General features: G+C 36.6%; 1 protein-coding gene and 1 long non-coding RNA gene across 3 annotated transcripts in view; one reads left to right on the top strand and one right to left on the bottom strand.

The window, feature by feature from the left end:
- Positions 1–8,837: 8,837 nt before the first annotated feature.
- On the top strand, positions 8,838–12,724 carry LOC308699692. The gene is made up of 6 exons (XR_014031210.1): positions 8,838–8,990; positions 9,644–9,810; positions 9,975–10,024; positions 11,491–11,609; positions 11,896–11,999; positions 12,119–12,724. It is a non-coding gene; the product is annotated as an uncharacterized lncRNA (long non-coding RNA).
- The window catches only part of cdk15 (cyclin-dependent kinase 15), a gene marked incomplete at its 5' end in the record, with an annotated part of 32,795 nt that continues 22,109 nt past the window's right edge, over positions 10,217–20,902 (bottom strand). For both annotated transcript variants that reach the window (XM_081380605.1, XM_081380604.1), the window contains 9 exons: positions 10,217–11,250; positions 11,481–11,623; positions 11,887–11,935; positions 19,300–19,363; positions 19,461–19,554; positions 19,643–19,763; positions 19,840–19,963; positions 20,047–20,109; positions 20,211–20,305. In XM_081380605.1, coding sequence (XP_081236731.1) covers positions 11,138–11,250; positions 11,481–11,623; positions 11,887–11,935; positions 19,300–19,363; positions 19,461–19,554; positions 19,643–19,763; positions 19,840–19,963; positions 20,047–20,109; positions 20,211–20,305 — 866 coding nt within the window. In that variant the 3' untranslated portion in view covers positions 10,217–11,137. The remainder of the gene's footprint in view (positions 11,251–11,480; positions 11,624–11,886; positions 11,936–19,299; positions 19,364–19,460; positions 19,555–19,642; positions 19,764–19,839; positions 19,964–20,046; positions 20,110–20,210; positions 20,306–20,902) is intronic.

The raw sequence follows: 20,902 nt of genomic DNA, 5'->3' as shown, positions 1-20,902 counted from the left end.
AAGCGGCCCTTCATTCAAGGCCCCTAGCACCTCTCCGCGGGGCGCCTTGAAACCTCATACCTTCCGACCAATGGGAAGATGTGTTTTTCATAACGAAACGTTCCTTATTGGATCGGAAGGAATATTTCAGAAAAAAGGTGGGGTACTGGGATTACAGTGTCTTCCTCACCTAATTTAATTTCCTTTCATTTATTTTAAATGTATGAATATTTAGGTATGTCTCTGGAATATTAGAGACGAAGTGAAATGAGTGTTGTTATAATGCTTCGGTTCAAAGTCAAAACTTTTTTGCTTAGGTGATTTAAAATGTCTTCAAAAATTGGTCAAATTTAAATGGGACAGTTTTTTTTTTTTTGGCGATCTGGGATTCTGGTGCAAGAACTTTAGAAATAGATGCTTGTGTTGTTAAACTAATAGATTTATAGCGGTGACTCCTCAACTGAATGTGATTTCTGCCACATACATCATAAAGCCATTTGGTGATGAAGTGGGAGCCGGACTGAATTATTAATCTCAAACAAATAAAAGAGGACATTTAACTTGTGAAAATGTTAAGTTTGGTGATTTGTAACCTGAAAATGGGCAGAAAGCCTGTGCATGTGTATTTATGATAACTGAGAAATCTGTTATGAGAAAACGCTGGCCAAGGACGGGTTGAAAGCCATAGGCCAAAGCAATGACATGCTCCTGCTGTAATGGCCGTATTTATGGGGATGTTTATAGCTTAGATTTGTTGATAAATCTCGATGGTATGTGAGCTTTGGAGATTTATACAGCCAGAAAAAAGCCAGGACAAAACTCACAATATTCTTTTTTTTAACCCCTATATCTGTCTAAGCCAAAAGCAAGGCATATAACAGATGCTTTTGAGACAGTATTATTCAAAGCATTTTTCAGACATAGTTTTTCCATTTCTCCATGAATGTGTGCTTGACAAATCTGATAGCAATCATCCTTTATCAGAGTTTAAATAAACCTGATCAATGATTCTAAAGTTTATCATTATGTTTGGAGTTAATGTCTATTACGAGTATTTTATCAATCTGTCAGGGATCCTAATCTCTTTGCTTTCTCATGAATTAATGACACAAATACACAGTATTCAATATCCCTTAAAACTGATTCATTGATTTTTATAGGAGCAGTTTGGACTCGCATGTGAAAGAAAGTCCCTCAAAGAAAACTGATTATGTGAGAGTAGAGCCGTCTGTACTGTTTCAAATGCTTTTCTGCAGATCTTTTAGCAAAATATGACATTTAAGAATAAGTGAAGAAGAGTTTTTGATCTTTCACCAGGCCATAAGAAAGACATATCAATATTCCACTCAGACAATGCAACTAAATCTAACACCTAATTACTTCAATGTTTATCTCCTTTCTTTCTCCATTCTTTCCTCTCTCACACACACACTCTGACAACAATTTGTCGTTCCTAACACTGTATTGTGGCTTTCATGGTGCCAAAGAAGCATTTGGTTTTCTTTTGGTGTGTGAGAGAGGTGAGACACTTCACGCAATTCACATCTGTTTAGCCTAAAATAACAACTAATTCAATTTAATGAATGGTAAAATAAAAAAACATCTTTACCAAAGGGCAAATCTAACTTGAATCGGTTAGAATCCAATTGTTTCTCATGCCGAGGATAAAAACTGTGGTGTAGAGTAACTCCTGTTTCACAGTATAGAGATTTAGTGATTCAGAGCAACTTGTACACTAAATGCTGCCAGTGTGAAAGCACAATAGACACATGCTTCTCACGCGCCACTTACGTATTATGCTCTTTTACGCTTATGTATTTAGTGTGAAACGGCCCTTACATTAAAGGGATGGTTCACCAAAACATTCATCATTTACTCACCTCAAGTTGTTCCAAACCTGTTTGAGTTTCTCCCTTCTGTCGAACACAAAAGGAGATATACTGAAGAATGTTGGTTACCAGACAATTGAATTTTGGGTCAAAATTATAAATTTTTCTTTTATGCCAAAAATCATTAGGATATTAAGTAAAGATCATGTTCCGTGAAGATATTTTGTAAATTTCCTACTGTAAATATATAAAACGTTTATTTTTGTGAGTGAATGCAGGCGTAATCGTGAACATAAATGGACAACTTTAAAGGTGATTTTCTCAATGTTTCAATTTTTTTGAACCCTCAGATTCCAGATTTTCAAATATTGTCATATCCTAACAAAACCATACATCAATGCAAAGCTATTATTTATTCAGCTTTCAGATGATGTATAAATCTCAGTTTCAAAAAATTTACCCATGTGACTGGTTTTGTGGTCCAGGGTCACATATTGGCAATAAAAAGCATGGAAATTCTTATATAGCCCCTTTAATTATTCCATTATTTCAGTGTCATGAGATGGTGTTTTGTCTTTGTATGACCCTGCGCATCTACTATATATGAATATTGGCCATGTTTCACCTTGAACTCTGATTCATCAACTTTCTGTTTTGCCACCTATTAATTATTTTTATGGTAGTTATCAGTACATTTTAAAGAAAAAAAAAATGATTTTGTTAGTCCAAGATTGGTGTAGTAACATTATATCAGTTAATGAAATATAATGTTACATAAGTTGAATTATGCAGCCACCCTGAATGCACATTTTAGGGTGAATTTAATAGAATATTTTTTTTAAGTGTGTGCGATCTTTGGTCTGTTTTTTAGCATCTGTTAAGTGAGTACAAAAGTCAGATTGTTTAGAAAAGAGGTCATGGAAAAGTCACTTAAAGATCAAATTATCACATGATTGCCATATAAGAATGTTATCTGAATTAAGCTGCTCATTAACTTAACTCACCTGACATGATCCTCAATAATCCCAGCTTTCATTGCTGTACATCAATATGGTATAACAGCAATAAGCAATAACTAACATGGGGAAAAATGTTCATCAGAATAATAGTTCAGTGTACTCTCGGATACTCACTTACTTAACAAAAGATACTAATAGGTGTTTCATAATGTGCAGCGGTTTCTGGGGTGCTTTTCAGTCATTGTTAAGTCCTTTCATTAATTTCCTTGCTTGTGGTGCATGAGTCCGAGTGAGAACAGGCCAGGAAAGTCAAACACTAATACCCAAGCAGCTCCGCTTAGGAAAAACACCACATGTAACATTGTGTCTGTGTAGTGTCCAGCACCGCTAATGGGTTGGTATACATTTGACTTGGTCTGGTCTCAAATCTTCTCTCAAATGGAGGAAAAGTACATTTACACACTCCTGCTGCTGATACACCTCATCAACGGCTCTCTGCTGACCGAACGCAGGGAAGGTTCATTCTAAATGGGTGGTTGTGTTAAAAAATCTGAATCAGGAGGGGTGAGTGCAAGAAGGAATGCAGGAAAGAGTAGCGCTCCAGTTGGCCTGAAACTGACCACAGATTACTTAGTGCTTAGATGCAGTCTAATGGATTCAGAGCAGTGTCAGAGCAGTTTTTTTTTTTGTTTTTTTATTAAGAGGTAATATTTTCACCCTAGAGTTCATTTTCAGGGGCATTTTTTTACCTTATGCATGCTGACACATTTTTTTTAAAGCAAATAAAACATACTATGCGTAATTATTTTTATTTCAAAACATATTATGGCTCAATTAGTTTTGGAAATAAATTGTCTATAAAATTCTGAAAAAAAAAATAAATAAATTATATATATATATATATATATATATATATATGTATATATATATATATATATATATATATATATATATATATATATATATATATATATATATATATATATATATATATATATATATATATAACCTATATTTCCCCTTGGAAATGTTTTTCAAGGCCAAAATAATAATATAATATATATAAAATGATTCAAAATAGAAAATAAATATTTGGCCCTATTTTTTTTTTTTTTTTTTTTACTATATTTATGTCATTTTCAGTGGCATTTTTGCTCTGCGTCCTGTTTAATTTCTGAGCCTCATTCAGAGTCTGGATTAATTTTTACTTCAATTTACTTACATTTTTTGAAAGATTTGTTTGACCAAAAATGTTTTTTTTGTTTTTTGTTTTTTTTTTACTGCTTATTATATTTATATATGGGTTATGCCATATTAAATTGGATGCCATAAAAATGTGTTACATTTATGCATTTAGAAGACGCCTTTATCTAAAAGGAGCAAATGTTGGCATCTTGTATTACTTCTTGCTGAACAGTCTTTCATTCAGTTCGCAACTGTTACAAGTTTTCGACAATAAGAATTAGCACATCTGCTCTTTCTTTCTTTCTTTCTTTCTTTCTTTCTTTCTTTCTTTCTTTCTTTCTTTCTTTCTTTCTTTCTTTCTTTCTTTCTTTCTTTCTATTCTCTAAAATACACATTTTGACATTCCATCTGGGAGAAAGTGCAGCTTACAAAAACCAGGCAACAGTCTCCTTAATGAGCATTTCTTGATCATTCTGTCAAAACCCTCACATTTTCACATTCTCCCATTTTATTCATGTAATGTTTGCATGAACTGAGACACTAAAAGTGGCGTTTGAGCCTCTCTTGTGTCATTCCTCTGAGCCCTGTGTCTGTGTTCTTAATATAGCAGGAAAATCCTGCCTAATACCTCCAGTGCATTTGATGTACCTCGTGGTGGCCGTGACTGGCCTGGTCCCCCATGTGCTGCCCTACTTCCATGTAATGTAAACTATACTATATCAAACTACACAGCCGAATTCTTGATGGGTCAGACTAAAGGAGAACTGGTGGATGGGGCAGCGTTTCTTTGCTGATGTAACATGTGGAAAGACAGAAGACATCAGATGCTGATTGGTGTAACAAAGTGTTGGACTATATACAGTTCAGTTTAAATTGTTTTTGACAATTGTTTTTGATCTGTAGTGTGATAAAACTGCAAAGTTACACAACTAATATTTTTCTTTATTGTTTTTAGAAGAAGTCTCTTATGCTCACCAAGGCCATTTATTTGATTAAAATACAGCAAACAATCATATTGTGAAAGGTTGTCTATTTAAAATATGTGTTTTCTAGTATATTATATTTTAAAATGAAATCTGATTTTTTTCAGCATCATTACTCAGAAATCATTCAAATATGCTGATTTGGTGGAAACATTGATTCTTTTTTAAACTTACTATGGCAAACTGTTAAAAAATACTTGTGCTGCTTAATATTTTTGTGGGAACGGTCATACTTTTTTTCAGGATTCTCTGAAAGTTCAAAAGAACAGCATTTATTTGAAATAATTTTTTAAACAATTTTAAACATCTTTACTGTCACTCTTGATCAATTTAATGCATCGTTGCTGAATAAAGTATTAATTTCCTTAAAAAAAATTAGGAACTGAATAAGTGCATTTGCACTTTAAAAGTTTGGTTTCAGTTAAAGTTCATTTAAGGTTCAGACTGAGGCAGTAATTTGTCTTTATTGTTATGTAAAGTGTCAATGTCACGTAAAATCTTTAGTTTTATGATGAATAACTTATTTCTCCTAGAACAATCTTTACAGCTTAAAAAAAAAATAGTTCGAAAGAATTCTGAGCTGTTGATTTCTGCTTGAATGCCTTGATCAATAGATACAGCTTAGATTGTTTTGAACCTGGAACATTCCTTTTAGCTTTCTTCCGAGTTCTGACTGTTAAAACATGTCCGGTGTGCTCAACTAAACTGTTGTCAGAGGTGGTTTTGCAGTGTGAACAATTGCTTGAAAGTAGCATGTGCTCAAAGTATTTTGGAGACAAAAGTTGACAGTTTAACAGGTTTACCTTATCAACAAAACCAAAAAATTGAAGGGTTTCAATGAGCTGCCAAAAGACAATAGCCCCCTTCCCCCTATTGAAATCCCATTATGTTAAAGGAAACCCACACTCCTCCAGCAGACCCCCCACTGGGCCTCACTCTTTCTCTCTCTTTCTCCAAATAACTATTTGCATGCTAAGTATGGGTGGCTATTTTGTTGATAATGGTCAATGGAAGAGTGATATGCAGATTAAATGAGCAGGCAGAGGGATTTATTGTTTGAAGACTCAATCTCACATGGAGCAGGGAGGAGAGGAAGACAGGAAATAAAGAGCAGAGCGGGATGGGGAGGAGGGTAAGAGGAAAATATTCTCAATAGGAAAAAAGCCAGTGTTTTATAAGATTCCAGATAGTTGCACAAGGTAATAAAGTAGCGATAGTGTCTCTTAAATTTCCTCCCTTCCACTAAAAAAAGAGACTTTTGAATTGATTCAAGGCCATTTTAATCAAAAAAGGAAAAATTCAAGACTGTTTTGATGGAATATTCCAAACATAGCTGAACTTGTTTAATTCACTCCATGCTCCGAAAGCACAAATACATCTATCTATCACTATCACCTTCCATACTGCAGTTAACAGTAAAAAGTTCTGTTGTGACAGCTCCCACAAATCCTCACACTCCACCCCTGATGCAGTGACACCTATCTGGCTGGTGTGTGTAAATCCAGCCCCAGGCTTGTGAGGCCTGCATGGAGGTTGGGCGTAACAGCTGTCTCTTGCATGTGTTTGAGGAGCCATGAATAAACAGAGAAAGCTACAAAAGCCGAGAGAGCCCGAGACCACACACGCGCAGAACCCGAAACACTCTCTCACACTTCACAGTCGCCTTCCTAAGCTACACATGGTGCCAAACAAATGCTACTGCAACCTTGAAACGTTACCCAACCGGCCACATGCCTTTCTCATGTTTATTCTCAATGTAAAAGCCTAATGCAAAATCCTGACACATCGCATTCATGATTTAGCGCCTCTGTCATTTCATATAGCCTGTTATGTGCATTTGATTTGTTTTTCCTATCTTTATGTACAATCACCACATAACAAATTGATGATAGTGAGTTATAGTAGATAGCAGACTTTTTTTCAAAGCAATTTGCAATCAAGCTATACACTTTTTTTCAGTCCATGAATTGAACCTTTGCCATTAGCATCATGCTACATGAACACCATTGACTGACGATGAACCAAGTGCAACATGTTCCTGAATCAACATTTTTGTTGATCCTAGAACAACATTCCAATCAACCAATCAGATCTGAGGGACAAGTTTAAAGTTTATGTCAAGTTTAGGCTTACAACCAGGGTTAGGTGCTTCTACATCAGTGTTATTCATAATTTTCCTTCTGATTTTAAGGATTAGTTATGGGTAGGGTTAGTTTAGGGGTAGGGATATGGTTACTAAATGTTCAGAGAGGAATGTTGTTCCAGGATCAACTAATTATGTTGAACCAGGAACCTGTCTTGGCAAAATCACAGAAAAACAAATTTGAGTTGTTTCATATAGCTCTGCTATAGTTGCAATGATGTTCTGAGGGGGTTACTAAGATGTTACTAGTGTTTTGAATGGTAGGGTGTTGCCAAAGCTAAAGTGTTTTTTAGTGGTTGCCAGGCAGTTTGATAGCAAAATAGCCTTGGAATAACTGTAAGTAATCGATCTGATGTTGGATTGATAAGATTTCCATTAAGGACTGGACTACGCACATCTACTGAGGAGTTTGACTCAAGTTTTCTTTTCCCCTCTAACAAATCATTTTTAAGTGGAGAGAGTGTTTTAAGGAGCTCAGAGGAGAGCTCAGGGTGTTAGACTGGAGATAACAGTAGTTATTCAGTATCCTTCAGTGGGTGGAGTGGGTGATGACAGATGAATGGTTTAAATGGAATGTCCTCATGCATTCTCAAATCATCAGGATATCGGATGAGATGCCTGGACACTGGAGACAGATGGCAGATTAATTTTTGTTCTTTGTACTTAGGGATCCTGTGTTTCTGTAGGAATAAACTGGAACTGACTCTCCTCAAATTGCACCCTTAAACACACTCACATGTGAAACGAGTATGTGCATGATCGCAGATCGCTTTAATTTAGCTGTGAGTAATGGATCTCCACCACTGTACTGTGCTCACTTTATGAGTGGGTGTTTGTTAGAGTACTTTTGTGTGACGTTTTTGGCTTGTACGTGTGTTTATACAGGCCTATACTATTTTATATCTGTCAGAGCTTTACCGACATCAGTAAGCACTTAATAGTTTCTACTTTACCTAACGACGGTCTTATGACCTTGTGCTTTGACATTAATTAATATCATAAACCCATATAAAACCTTGCTGGCGCTGCAGTAACGTTAACAAGACCACATCAGAGTGAGTTAAGCCTTGGAAAATACATACTGAGAGAGACCATCTGAGCTCTCAGCTTTTCATTTCATGGCCTTGAATCACTTCGTCAAAACTCTCTCCACCCACTGACTCCCGAGATGGAAACCAACACATACATTTAACTTGCTGAATTCAGCTTTAGGGAGAAGGTGCAGGAGACTAAAAAAGTCCAAGGCTATAGTTGTTACCATTTTTACTCAAGTGAAAATTTCTCATGGTATGTTTATTTACCTTGAAGTCTCTATTGCCTAAGGATACAGTGAACTGAAAACATATTGACCTATTGTGACAACATGCCATGTTGTTTAATGGCAGCTTACATTGTGACAACATAAAAGATCAAAGAAACCAAAAATGTAAGATTATAGGTTAAGCAACATTTTAATGATAAATTATGAAGTACAAAACAACAAATAAAAAAATATATTATATTATATTATGGTCAGTTGCTACCCTGGAAATCCAGAGTTCTCGCGAGAGATTTGGGTCTGGATTTCCAGGCTTGTCGTTTGCCTGAATGTATCCAATGTGGTGTTATTGTGTTCATTTGAGTTTTGTATTCATTATAATATTTTAATTTAAGAGAATATTGTATCTCTATTTGATGTTTGCAACCAACATACTAAATCAGCGCTAGAGAAAATACATGATGTTTGTTTAACTGAGCCCTTGTGTCAACTAGCCCCGGCGTGGATAGTCGTGCTACTGTTGGGTGAATTTGTGCGAATTAGGGCGGCCTAACGTGGCTGGTGAAGGAACTGCATGAGTGCTGCATTTTCAACAGAGCCAGATGGAAAATGAGAGACGCAAGTAGGCTGGAGGAAAAGAAGAAAGACAGAGAGGTTTGATATTCCTGTGTGTGTGTGTGTGTGTGTGTATAAAGCCCTTCAGGTTTAAATGAAATTCGATATCTTGAGAGCTTGTTGGAACATTGTGTTGCCCATTCACTGCTTTCATAACCAGAAAGGAAGTTTCTCTTCGGACCATCTTCATACAAAACTCCAGAAGTTACACAACACACCTGAAACAGCACAATGAAAAGACACTCCTCATTTGTACCAACGGTTTTTTTTTGTATTATCTTGTCACGTGTTTTGCATCCCTTTTGTTGGAGTGTGTGGTGTGGATGGTTAGCATAGCGACCGAAGAACTGGAACATTCATTGTTTGTTATCGTCGATTTCAGATTCAGCCATAAAACAAAACAAACTGTGGTCGGTCACTGTACATGTCGGTCAGATCAGGTGGTATCTTCTTGTGGAAATGAGTGGTTACTTACCAAAAGCTTATAAGTGGACCATATACTAGTAAAATGGAGGAAACTGTTCCAGTAATAATAGTATATTTATGAGCTAAATGTAAAAAAACTATATCAGATCCATTTACATTGTAGAGTAAAAATATACTGTAAAAATGGCTAAAAATGTATATTATAATTTTTTCCACCCACCGTTTAAGCAATTATTAATTTGTGTACATTTTTTTTTTTTTTACAGGTTGAAACTACCTATGTTCCCTCAGGTGGTCCCCTGGAGGTACATGGTAGTGTTTTGTTCATGGGCAATAGGTGAAGTAAACCACTACTTGGTTCCTGCACCTTCTGGATTTTGAACAAGAACATTTGGGACATCAGTGAACGACCACAAACCCACTTAAAGGCAGGGTAGGTGATTTGTTCCAGAATTTTTTTTTGTTATGCTGGTTGAAACAGCAGCCACCTTTTACAGTTCCTCCAGATCCAAAACAACGAGCTTATGCTGCGTTCATGCCATAACTACTGTAATTTGTAAGCGATGGAAACCTGTGACTCGAATTTATGCGTTTCAGTGGCAACACTATCAACGCTGAAATGAATCTGCAGCAGTCAGGCGGTACAGGTCAGTGCTCTTTAAGTTGTTTATGTTCATTATTATTGTAATGATATGTGCTTGGAGACATGAGGTTTAACGCCGTCTTTTATGACACTTTTATTTGCTCCTTGCTGTTCGTGTTCATGTGTTTTGAAAATTGCCTATCCTACCCTTACCGATGTCGTTTTCGCGGTATTTATTCAGAAGTCAAGACACAGTGGGATTGTATACAATTTTATGAACACGTACACAATTTTCACAGTATTGCAGATTATGTTGAAGTGTGTGGATATGTATGACATCAGCATTGAGTGATTGTTTCTATTATTTGAAGCTGTTATTGTTGGTGACGAATATTGCTGTGCATTTCTCACTTAGAACATTGACTTAGAAGCAGCACATGTTTGACTCTCTGCATCTTATACATACATACATACACATAAATACATAATATGCAAAATATACTGAAACTATTAATTATGAACTTGATACAAACTTAGCTAAAAACAGTACTAAACATGTTTTGACACGCCGGCCACAGAAATTGAGTATGTGCTGTACAAAAACAGGTAATTTCAGGAGAGACTCTCCAGGTGTTTTATGAATGCATACAAGTATTTTTTTCCCCTGCACACTATACAATAGAGCTTTGAAATATTAGTAGGTATATTCTTCCACGCACTTTCATATCACATTCCCAATTCATCTCTCTCACACTCTCACTCTTTTCTGTGCAATATATACAAAAAATGATTACATAATATCAAAATTAATAAGTGCATTTCATTCAAACTTATTCACAATGAAAGTGTGCTGTAAACATCACTTTGCTGAGAGGCAGGAAAGCAGACATAACTGATCCTCTCTCAGTGAATTTGAGTGTTTGAAATGTGGATCATGGTGATAAATCAGCTTCGACTTGGATCGTCATGATCTACCATTAAACTTTCTCTAAGGTATAACTGGTCCAAAATGTAAAAACATGAATCTTATGAAATTTAATCTGATATTCCTTAAGAAATATATTTGATAAAGCTGCATATACAAACTGACCGTCATGCTGCAACAGTGTCACGTTTACTCATGCTGGCGTGTTTTTGGTTTACACAAGCACACCAACTATTTACAAAGACAAGTCTTTCACCAGCACTTGGCCAGCGGAGCAAGAGGCGATTTCATTCGTCTGCTGGGGCTGAAGATATCCCTCGCTTCCGTCTCTAACCTTACGCCCGGCACCTTAAAGATGGACACGGCTGACGGAGAAAGAGAGGCGGTTAGGGAAAGAGAAATGACAGGAGGAAAAAGACGTTTCTAAGATTGCATAATCTCTTTTCATCTCGAGTCGGTGTTGAAAAAGGTTGCCAGTTTTGACAGAAACTATAGAGGGATTTAACTTTGATCTCGTCTGAAACGGGACCGGATTAGCCTTTGAAGCTGGAATTGCGTGCATTCCGCTCATATAGTGAAATTCTTCAGCACTTACTGTCCCTTAGATGCATTAACGGAGGTGGAAGAGTGTTGAAATATGGGTGCAGCAATGCATCCTGGGCTGAAATCCTGTCCTTTGGAATCATCATCAGCATCTGCTGGGCCAGGTCCTCCGTCTTATAAGGTAACTGAGCGAGTCTGGGCCAATGTACACACACACACACACACACACACACACACACACACACACATACACACACAGAGAGAGAGAGAGAGAGAGAGAGCTTTGGGTCAGACATCCATTAGAGGGGGTTGGTGGAGGGGAGATGAGGACCGTTATACAAAAAACCCTTCTGTTCCCACTCGGAGCCAACACACACACACACACACACACACACACACACACACACACACACACACACACATACGCGCACGAGCATGAATGCATGAACTGGTCTTACCTTTTCCAGATATCTCGAAATTGCCGGGGCTTGCAGGGCAGGAACCACTCTACAGGAACACAAAGAGTCCTCTTTTAGCTTAATAGACCACTAAAACATCCAACTATGATCAGGTATCCTCACTTAGAACATGTTGAGACAATGAGACAATCTTTGAAATCCTTCATCATTTACTATTCATTGTGTTGTTCCAAATCTATATGACTTCCTTTCTTCTGTGGAGCACAAAAAGAGATGTTTGGCAGAATGTTCACGCTGCTCCTTTCCACAAAATGATAGCAAGTGGTGACTTGAACTGCCAAGCTCCAAGAAGGATCATTATTTAAGCCAGAAAGAGATGAAAATTCAATATCCATTTTGTAAATGCATGTTATAGATCTAAAGGTGAATAAGTTATCCATGTATTTAAATGTTTTTTTGTTTTTTGAGCTTGTAATGTTAAATCAAAATGTCATAACTCGACCTTCTGGTGAAATGACAGACTTCTGTCTGGTGACAAATATCTTCAATCTTCTCCAATCATTTACAGCAGTTCTCTTAAAACCCGCCCCTTCACAATTGACTGCAAGCTTGCATTAATTCTTGAATGAAATGTCCACATCTTAAAATACAATGATGGATAGAATCAAGTTCCTGCTCTACATTTCTTTATTTTACGATAATTCATTACACGTTCATTTAAAGTACCATAAAATATTGTGTAACTCTAAAGTCTCATTTGGGCTTCACACTATATACAACTGTTTATGTTTATGAGCTGCACCAGAACCAATGGCAATTGCTAATATCAGACCTTTGCACAACATGTCTCAATTTACTCTTGGCAAATGAAGTTATTAAAGAAATGCTATGTCTTTGTTTTTTACACAGTTTTTAATAACACAGGAAACTGTCTTTGCTGTAAAAACCTGAGCTCCTGAAATAACTTTATATTGCAACATACATATATATTGAAATTTAGTTATTCATTGTTTGTTTTAATGTGTTGTTTTAGAACAGTCTTATTTGCAATGTGACACATTTTGACTAACATGTAACTTAGTTCAAGTTCACTCCTGATTAATCTCATGTGTTAATTAACCCGTAGACAAAACATTTCAGTTTACCAATGTTCATTCATATCACCAGTAAACTAGACTTCAGTATCGTAAGAGCTGTGAAGGCCACTTTTATTTTGCTTTTTGTCATTTTTCTTTGGAGATGACAAGCCATGATCACTGTATGCTTTTGTTACATGGAAAAGAGCAACATGAACATTCTGCTGAATTTCTCCTTTTGTGCAATTTTGTCATTATTAACTAAAACTATTAAAAATAGTATACGTTCATTAATTGAAATAAAGCTCAAATAATATAAAATATAAATATTAAACGAAAAACTTTAATTTGAAACAAAAGTAAGAAATGTTGTCTTGGCAACTAACTGAACTAAAATTATATAAATAAAATACAAAAGTTGAAGTACTAAAGTTACTAAAACTGAAATAAAAATAAAGCAAAGCTAAATAGAAATATTAAAAAACAAACTAATAAAATGCACATATCAAAGTCGCTAAAACTTAAAAAGAAAAAAAGAAAGAAAACGAAAGCTAATTCTAAATATTAAATAGTATAATAGTGGAGCTAAGCGGTATGATGATAAATATCATGGTGAAGATATAAAGTGTCTATCAATAGAGATTTTGCTATATTGTGTATATCACAGTATGCAAATATAGCTGCGCAGAACTACTTAAAGTCTTTGACACTTTAGAGCAATAAAGAAAAATGCATGAATGAGAAAATAAAGCGCGTTTTGACGTTAAAAAGATTTATCAAGCACATTTTTAAAAAATTCAATGCAGTACTGATGCTGACTAACATACCTTAAGTACTCATTTGCATCTTTGTTCTGTTTATTAATAACAAAAATAAAATAAAAATAACTATATTGTGATAAATATCTAGTTCAGTCATGAAACTTTAAAGGGCACAGGCTGATAGGTCTTTTACATGCCAAATGCAAGCAATCACATCATTACCACATAGCACAAGCTGATTGGCCTCAGCTGATCCTGCAGCCAATGAGATTGTTTGATGTAAAATTGTCCTGCAACATGCTATCAGATTTCCTCGGAAACATAAGAAGTGGAGAGAGCCATCTCATTGGAACTCAATTGAGTGAAGCCAGAGCCCGTCTACGGAGAGCCTGCCCACTCCCTATTAAACCCTATTGTACCGAATTTTGGTTGTAGTACCACCAGAGTTCCACTGGGGGCGATCGCCATGAGTGCAAAATGAATGGGAGTCAATGGGGCTAGACGGCTAAATTTGTCTATTTCACCTGATTGCCGTTGAGAAATCTCAGATCTGATTGTAGATTTTGCAAGTTCAACATGGGTTTTAGGTCAAAAGTTGAATGAACGAGTACTTATGTCGTTTTGATTTCTTACAGGTTGAGTTGTTGTTGCCCATAACACGCTAGCATTCTGCTAATGACGTCAGCATTCTGACGTCATTGACATTTTGAAAGACTTTTTAAAGCAAATAAGTGACTCTAAAAAATCTAACACCCAGCAATGTGTAATTTCTTTGCATCTCCTTTCGAATAGTACAACATTCAAATTACTAGACAAAAAATTATATCCTGAGAAAAGTGGATTTTGAGGGGTATACCGCCATAGACCTCCATTCATTCTGCACTCGTCCTGTGAGCGCCCTCATATGGAATCAGAGTGGAACTGCAACCAGTTCAGAAGCCGGAAGTGTAGTGAGAGTGAAACTTCTCGCCATATTAGACATTCTCTGGTGAAGCCCATTTTTAGCGATTTTTTAGCACTTCCGTTCCTGACGCGCAGACTCAAACCGACTCAAACCTAGCTTGATGACGTGAGCAACCTGTCTGACAGATGTAAATCTTCTAGTAGCTGTGCATGAAAACTGCCAACGTTAATCTTGCAGAGACGGCGAGCTTGAGCAAAGAGTTCTTTGGCGTGAGTGAGCAGGAGTAAGTATCCTGATTAATTATTTTGTATAGTATTTATTTTAAAATGTATCTATGGGCTTCTCCCTTGACGTCCCCCCGATTGCCTGCGAGCTTCTCCTCCTGTCTGTACGGTAATCTCTCTACTGTGCGACAGAGAGTCGAGTGGTTATGATGCAATCGCTAGCCTATTTTTACAAAAACTGTTTCTACGGGGCCATAATGTAACATAGAAGGTAATGGAGCCCTTTATACATTGTCGTGTTTCTTTAGAAATAAATAATGGACAAATGGAGTCTTTAAATGCCTCAGATGTAAAGTTATTCGCTGTCAAAGTGACGCCAAAATGAATGGGAGACAATGGGATGCTAACAGCAGGTGAAGTTCTGCTACAAGATGGCGGCACGCGGCCGGCTTCAACTTCCGGTCGATGGATTACCCGCCTGGAAACTGTCCACCTCCCCCAGCTCCACAGGATTTATATATGTCTATTTATGCAGCAGCAGCATATCTTACATGCTCACATACTTGCAGTCAATAACCAGCAGCAATAATCAGCAGCAGCAAACATGGCAGATAGTACACCAAATACACTAACATTGCCATATTTAATAACATGCTGACTGAAATAAAATGTCTTGTATCGTGAAATAAGATTTTCATCATTTTGCACACCCCTATACGAGTATATAAATAATACTAAAATAACATTGCTTTTTAAAATACCATTTTTGGGTAAACTATTAATTGAACAACTTTAACATTCAAGGAAACATTCAAACCACTCAGATTTGTTTTTTGCTTTAAAGAACTTTTGAGGAGCCTTCATTATGAGTGTCCCTCTGTCAGTGGCTGTGGTCTCGGGCCACCCGGTCATTCTTGGCTGAAACCTGAAGCCACACTTTGCTTCAGCACACCTGGATATACCTGAGAGACCACAGCGGGTTCATGTAGCTTCTCTCCAACACACGGCACACACACATACAGAGCAGCCTGGGGCTTGGGTAAACCCATATTCATGGAGAAACACAGCAGGGAAGTCCTGCCAGCAGTTTACCTACCACACACATCATCTCCATCAGTACCCACACACTCTAAATGAGGCATATTTCCCAAAGCCACCTCACATTGCTCAGTTGTGCACCTGTGTAATGAGTTTGGACTTAATTTCCAGTACTGCAGTGGAAAGACATCAATCCCTTTCCTGCATGAGTGTGTGAAGGTGTGTGTTTGTGTCTGACTCGGAGGTGTCAAGTCAACTCATGGCCAACAAAACCACTAACAGAACCCCTATACACACAAAATGATTTATGTTGGAAACACAGCTTCAGCACGACTTTGTGAATTTGCTCTAGCGAATTTCTGTTTGTATGACTGCATGTTATTAAAATGACAGACCTTTGGCAACAAGTTTACACCCACACATAGCTAAGTACACACACACACACACACACACACACACACACACACACACACATTGGCCCTCATTTATCAATCTTGCGTAGAAATGGGCGTATATATTGGCGTAAGATTATGCTTACACTCTTCTCATCGCCTGATTTATGAAGCTGTGCGTACCTTTGAAATTCTGGTGTACGCAATACCTGCCCTTGATAAATGCCGCGGCTGAAATCGATCGTCATTAGAATAACACGCCCCTAAATATTCAAGTCTCCGCTTCCCCCACGCCCTCATTTTACGCCATGGACACACGGAAGACGGCAAAGAAGAGAAACTTCTTTGAGAAAGAGAAGGGAAGTGGAAAGAAACAAAATTGATTTCTAGATTTTTATTATTAATGACGCTTATTGTTATTTAGAAGAAGAATTTCGTTATTATTATTATTTGTATTATTATTATTATTATTTAAAATAAGAAGAATGGCATTTTTATTATTTTGTCAGTCTGAATTATGTTTTTGGTCATTGAAAGCCTTTCATTACTAAACCCAGTCCGTGCACACCTGCCGGGCCTAACCCTGGCCTAACCATCGTTTCAAAGAATAGTACAACGGCGAGCGCGTCGAGTATAAACGCCTCGTCCGTTTGGGGAGGTGCGCGCGCAGTCCGCGGAGACTCGCGCTGCGGAGCCAGGCGAAAGTATAATCAAGGCTTGAAACGTCAGGTAAAGCGCACAGGCTCGCAACTTAAGGAATACATATGCCTACAATTCAAATGCTTTGGTAAATTCACACAAATTAAACATTGAAGTCCATGTTGCACAAAAATAAACACTGAAGTTTATAATTACTATGTTGTTGTTGTTTTTTTACAGTGGGTCATAATATATTATATCTTTTAGTTTGTCAGTGCTTTTTGTGGTGTTAGGAATTGTTTTTCTGCGCATTCCCGCACTCAAAACGTGCGTACACCACCTCCTGAGCTGGCGTAGGATTTGAGCGTGCCGTACGCCAACGTCCATATTGATATTGATAAATCTCAAAGTCACCGTGGTTTTGGGTGTACGCTGGAAATTTGGTGTACGCACTTTTGATAAATGAGGGCCATTGGGTTTCCATGTTTTATGGGGAATTTCTATAGACATAATGATTTTTATACTGTACAAACTGTATATTCTATGCCCTTAAACTAACCCTACCCCTAAACACAACCCTCACAGAAAACTAACTGCATTTTTACATTTTCAAAAAAACATAATTTAGTTTGATATATAAGCTGTTTTCCTCATGGAGACCAAAAACACGGTTTATTTTGTTTTTTAAGCCATTTGGTTTACGAGGACAAAGGAAGTGTCCTCATAAACCATGTTTACGTTGTAATACCCATGTCATTATACACATTTATGACCTCTAAACCATATAAGAACATGCACACAGTGCATATAGATGACGGTGTCTATGTGTAGTTCTAATTCTAAATTAATGGGTACATTTGTATTTACTTGATGTTTAAAGATAACAAAGAAATCAAATCTGTAAAAAGTGAGGATGTGCTGGAAAAGTTCACTAAAAATCTGACATCATTTACATATGACTTTCTTCCATGGAACAGAAAAGTAGAAAAATTCAAAACTTTTATGTGTCACAAAAGTACAAATTTGCATATTAAACTTATTTTTTACATTGCAAAATTAAGTCATTCTCCTGTGAATGTGCCTGACTTTAGATTTACTAGCTGTTGTAAGGTAAACAGAATATATTATTATAAAAATTCTAATTAGAATATAAAAGTGCAGTAACCAATTAAACTATTTTGCACTACAACCATTTGTTTATTATTACAATAAATTAAAACTGTAGAATAATAAATACCAGTTTGCAATGTCAAGCAGCATAACAGACATTAATTATACAGCTAAAATAACTGGAAGCGCTTGAAACGGCCACACTCACTTTTACGTTAAAAATAATGCATAGCGTATTATTGTATTTTATATGTTACAGCTGATTATAAATGGGCAATATTAAAATTCTACACAATTCTGTCAGAATATATTAAAACAAAACACTAAAAAGTAAAACTACTCTACAGGTGAGTTTTCAATATGGAAAATGGATATTCATCTTGTGATCAACTAAAGATTACTCACACACACACACACACACACACACACACACACACACACACACACACACACACACACACACACACACACACATATATATATATATATATATAAAATGTAATTTTAAAATTCTAAGCCTGCAAATGAATACAAATTTTATAATGAATTTACATTTTTCTAGTTATGCCAAGCTCTAAACTATATTTTATCAGGTTTTATCAGTTTTAAGTAAAACAAAAAACTACTTATCCTTAATTCTAATCCAGTAAATCACAATCAACTGGAAAAGTCATGGGGCCTTTAAATATTGTTGTGGACAATGATTGTCAAAAGGTTGAGAACCACTGATGTAAAATGAACCATAAAAGTAGCCCACATGATTTGTAGGTTAAATTTCATACTTTAGAGGCCATGAGATGAAACATGCAAGGATCAATGGCTTTGACTCTACCGACAGTAGAGTGATGCACCTGCATTTAAAAAGCCTGAATATATGCATCATCATGTGTGAATGAGATTTGAGAGCTATGATTCAGAGGAAGATCATCAGAGAATATCAACTTAATTTGAACATAATTATTTTGTGTTCCATAATAGAAAGAAGCTGTACAGGTTTGAATGACATGAGGGTGAGTAAATGATGACAAAAGTTGAACTATCCCTTTTAAGTCCCTAAAAATTACTTTCATTGCTGTAACATAATATAATCGAGCTTATTCAATCATATTTAAACATTTCTTTGACTTAAATAAAACCAGTTCATTTAGATGTTACCATACGAAATACATTTTTTATGTAACTAACATACCCTGACATAAGCATTTAATGAATGAGACAAATCTGTTGAGACAGGAAATCACCTCTCATAGCAGACACATCTGTGAGATTACAGTACAGAGACAGATGAAAGAAGGATTTTGCACACACCTGGTTTGTAGTTCGGCAGATCACCGACACCTGGCCAGCTCTCCTCGGTCGGGACCCCGAGGACCTCAGGAGGAAAGAAGAGGAGAGATGAATAATGGGAGGAGAGGAGGATAAATAAATGGATAGAAGAGAAATTTCACACAATTATAGTACAGACTCACTGTCCAAATCTTCAGCAGCTGCTCAAAGACATCAGCAACTCCAGGAAACGCTGGTGACCCCTGTAGCATCTCAATAAAAATGCAGCCAGCTCCCCTAAAGAGACACATTCTGAGTCAGACATTACTGTTGCTCTCACTATTTTCTAAGAGGAATGAGTGTTTGTGTGTTTGCAGGCACTCACCAGATGTCCAGGGCTGTGGAGTAATCAGTGGAGCCCATGAGAACATCTGGCGGGCGGTACCATAAAGTCACGACCTCGGCAGAGTACGTTTGGCACGGTATGGACTTAGATCGGGCCAGACCTGAAGCAACAAGTTTAGAATACATGATTAGTTAGCATTTGAGTGTTTGCATGTGTGTAGTTTAAACGAAACCTACCAAAATCGGCTAATTTGAGTTCTCCCAGATAGCTGATGAGCAAATTCTGAGGTTTGAGGTCTCGATGCAGGATTCTTCTGCTGTGAATGTAAGACAATCCTCGCAGCAACTGAAACATGAAGAGCTGAACAAACAGACAGAGTGTGAGAAAGACAGCTCATTATTTCTGCCCCCGTTGTGTTTGTGTGCGTTTACGGGTTTGTTTACCCGGATGTTGTACGAGTGAAGTCCGCCAGGATGCTGAATCATATATTGAGCCAAATCTGTTTGCTGAAGGAGTGAAAGAGAAAGATGTGAAATAGGTCAGAAGGACAAAAATAAACCAAAAACAAAATAATATTAGAAGGCGACAGCTAACGTCTTAGACTCACCATGTACTCAAAGACAAAGGTGAGAGACTCTCGCGTGTGAATGATGTCATGGAGCAAGACTATGTTGGCGTGTTTGAGGCCTTTTAACAAGGAGGCTGGGAATAATCACAAATAACATGGGCATACGGCATCAACAAGTGCAGTACAATCACATATTTAGAGGAGACTGGGGTGAGATGAGCCACTTTTCACTCAGGTAGCCCTCTAGGCAAGGGGAAATTAGTTATTATATACACCAGCGTTCAAAATTTTGGGGTCGGTGAGATATTTTAACGTTCTGGATAGAAGTTTCTTATGCATTTATTTGGCCAACAATACAGTAAAAACTAATATTGTGAAATATTATTACAATTTAAAATAACTATTTTCTATCGATATATATTATTCATTATATATGTATTAATATTAATTTCTGTAATTTATTCCTGTGAATTTTAGCTGCCATTACTCCAGTCTTCAGCGTCACATGATCCTTTAGAAATCATTCTAATATGCTGATTTGCTGTTTTAGACACATTTCTTATTATTATCAATATTGAAAATAGTTGTACTGCTTAATATTTTTCAGGTACCAAAAGAACAGCATTTGTTTAAAACAGAAATCTGTTATTATAAATCTTTATCTGAATTATAAATGCCTCTACTGTTATTTTTGATTAATTTAATGTGTCCTTGCTGATTAAAAGTATTAA

The sequence above is a fragment of the Scardinius erythrophthalmus genome, assembly GCF_964197995.2.
Source record: "Scardinius erythrophthalmus genome assembly, chromosome: 12".
Taxonomy (NCBI): domain Eukaryota; kingdom Metazoa; phylum Chordata; class Actinopteri; order Cypriniformes; family Leuciscidae; genus Scardinius; species Scardinius erythrophthalmus.
This window is presented reverse-complemented; position numbering and strand designations above follow the sequence as displayed.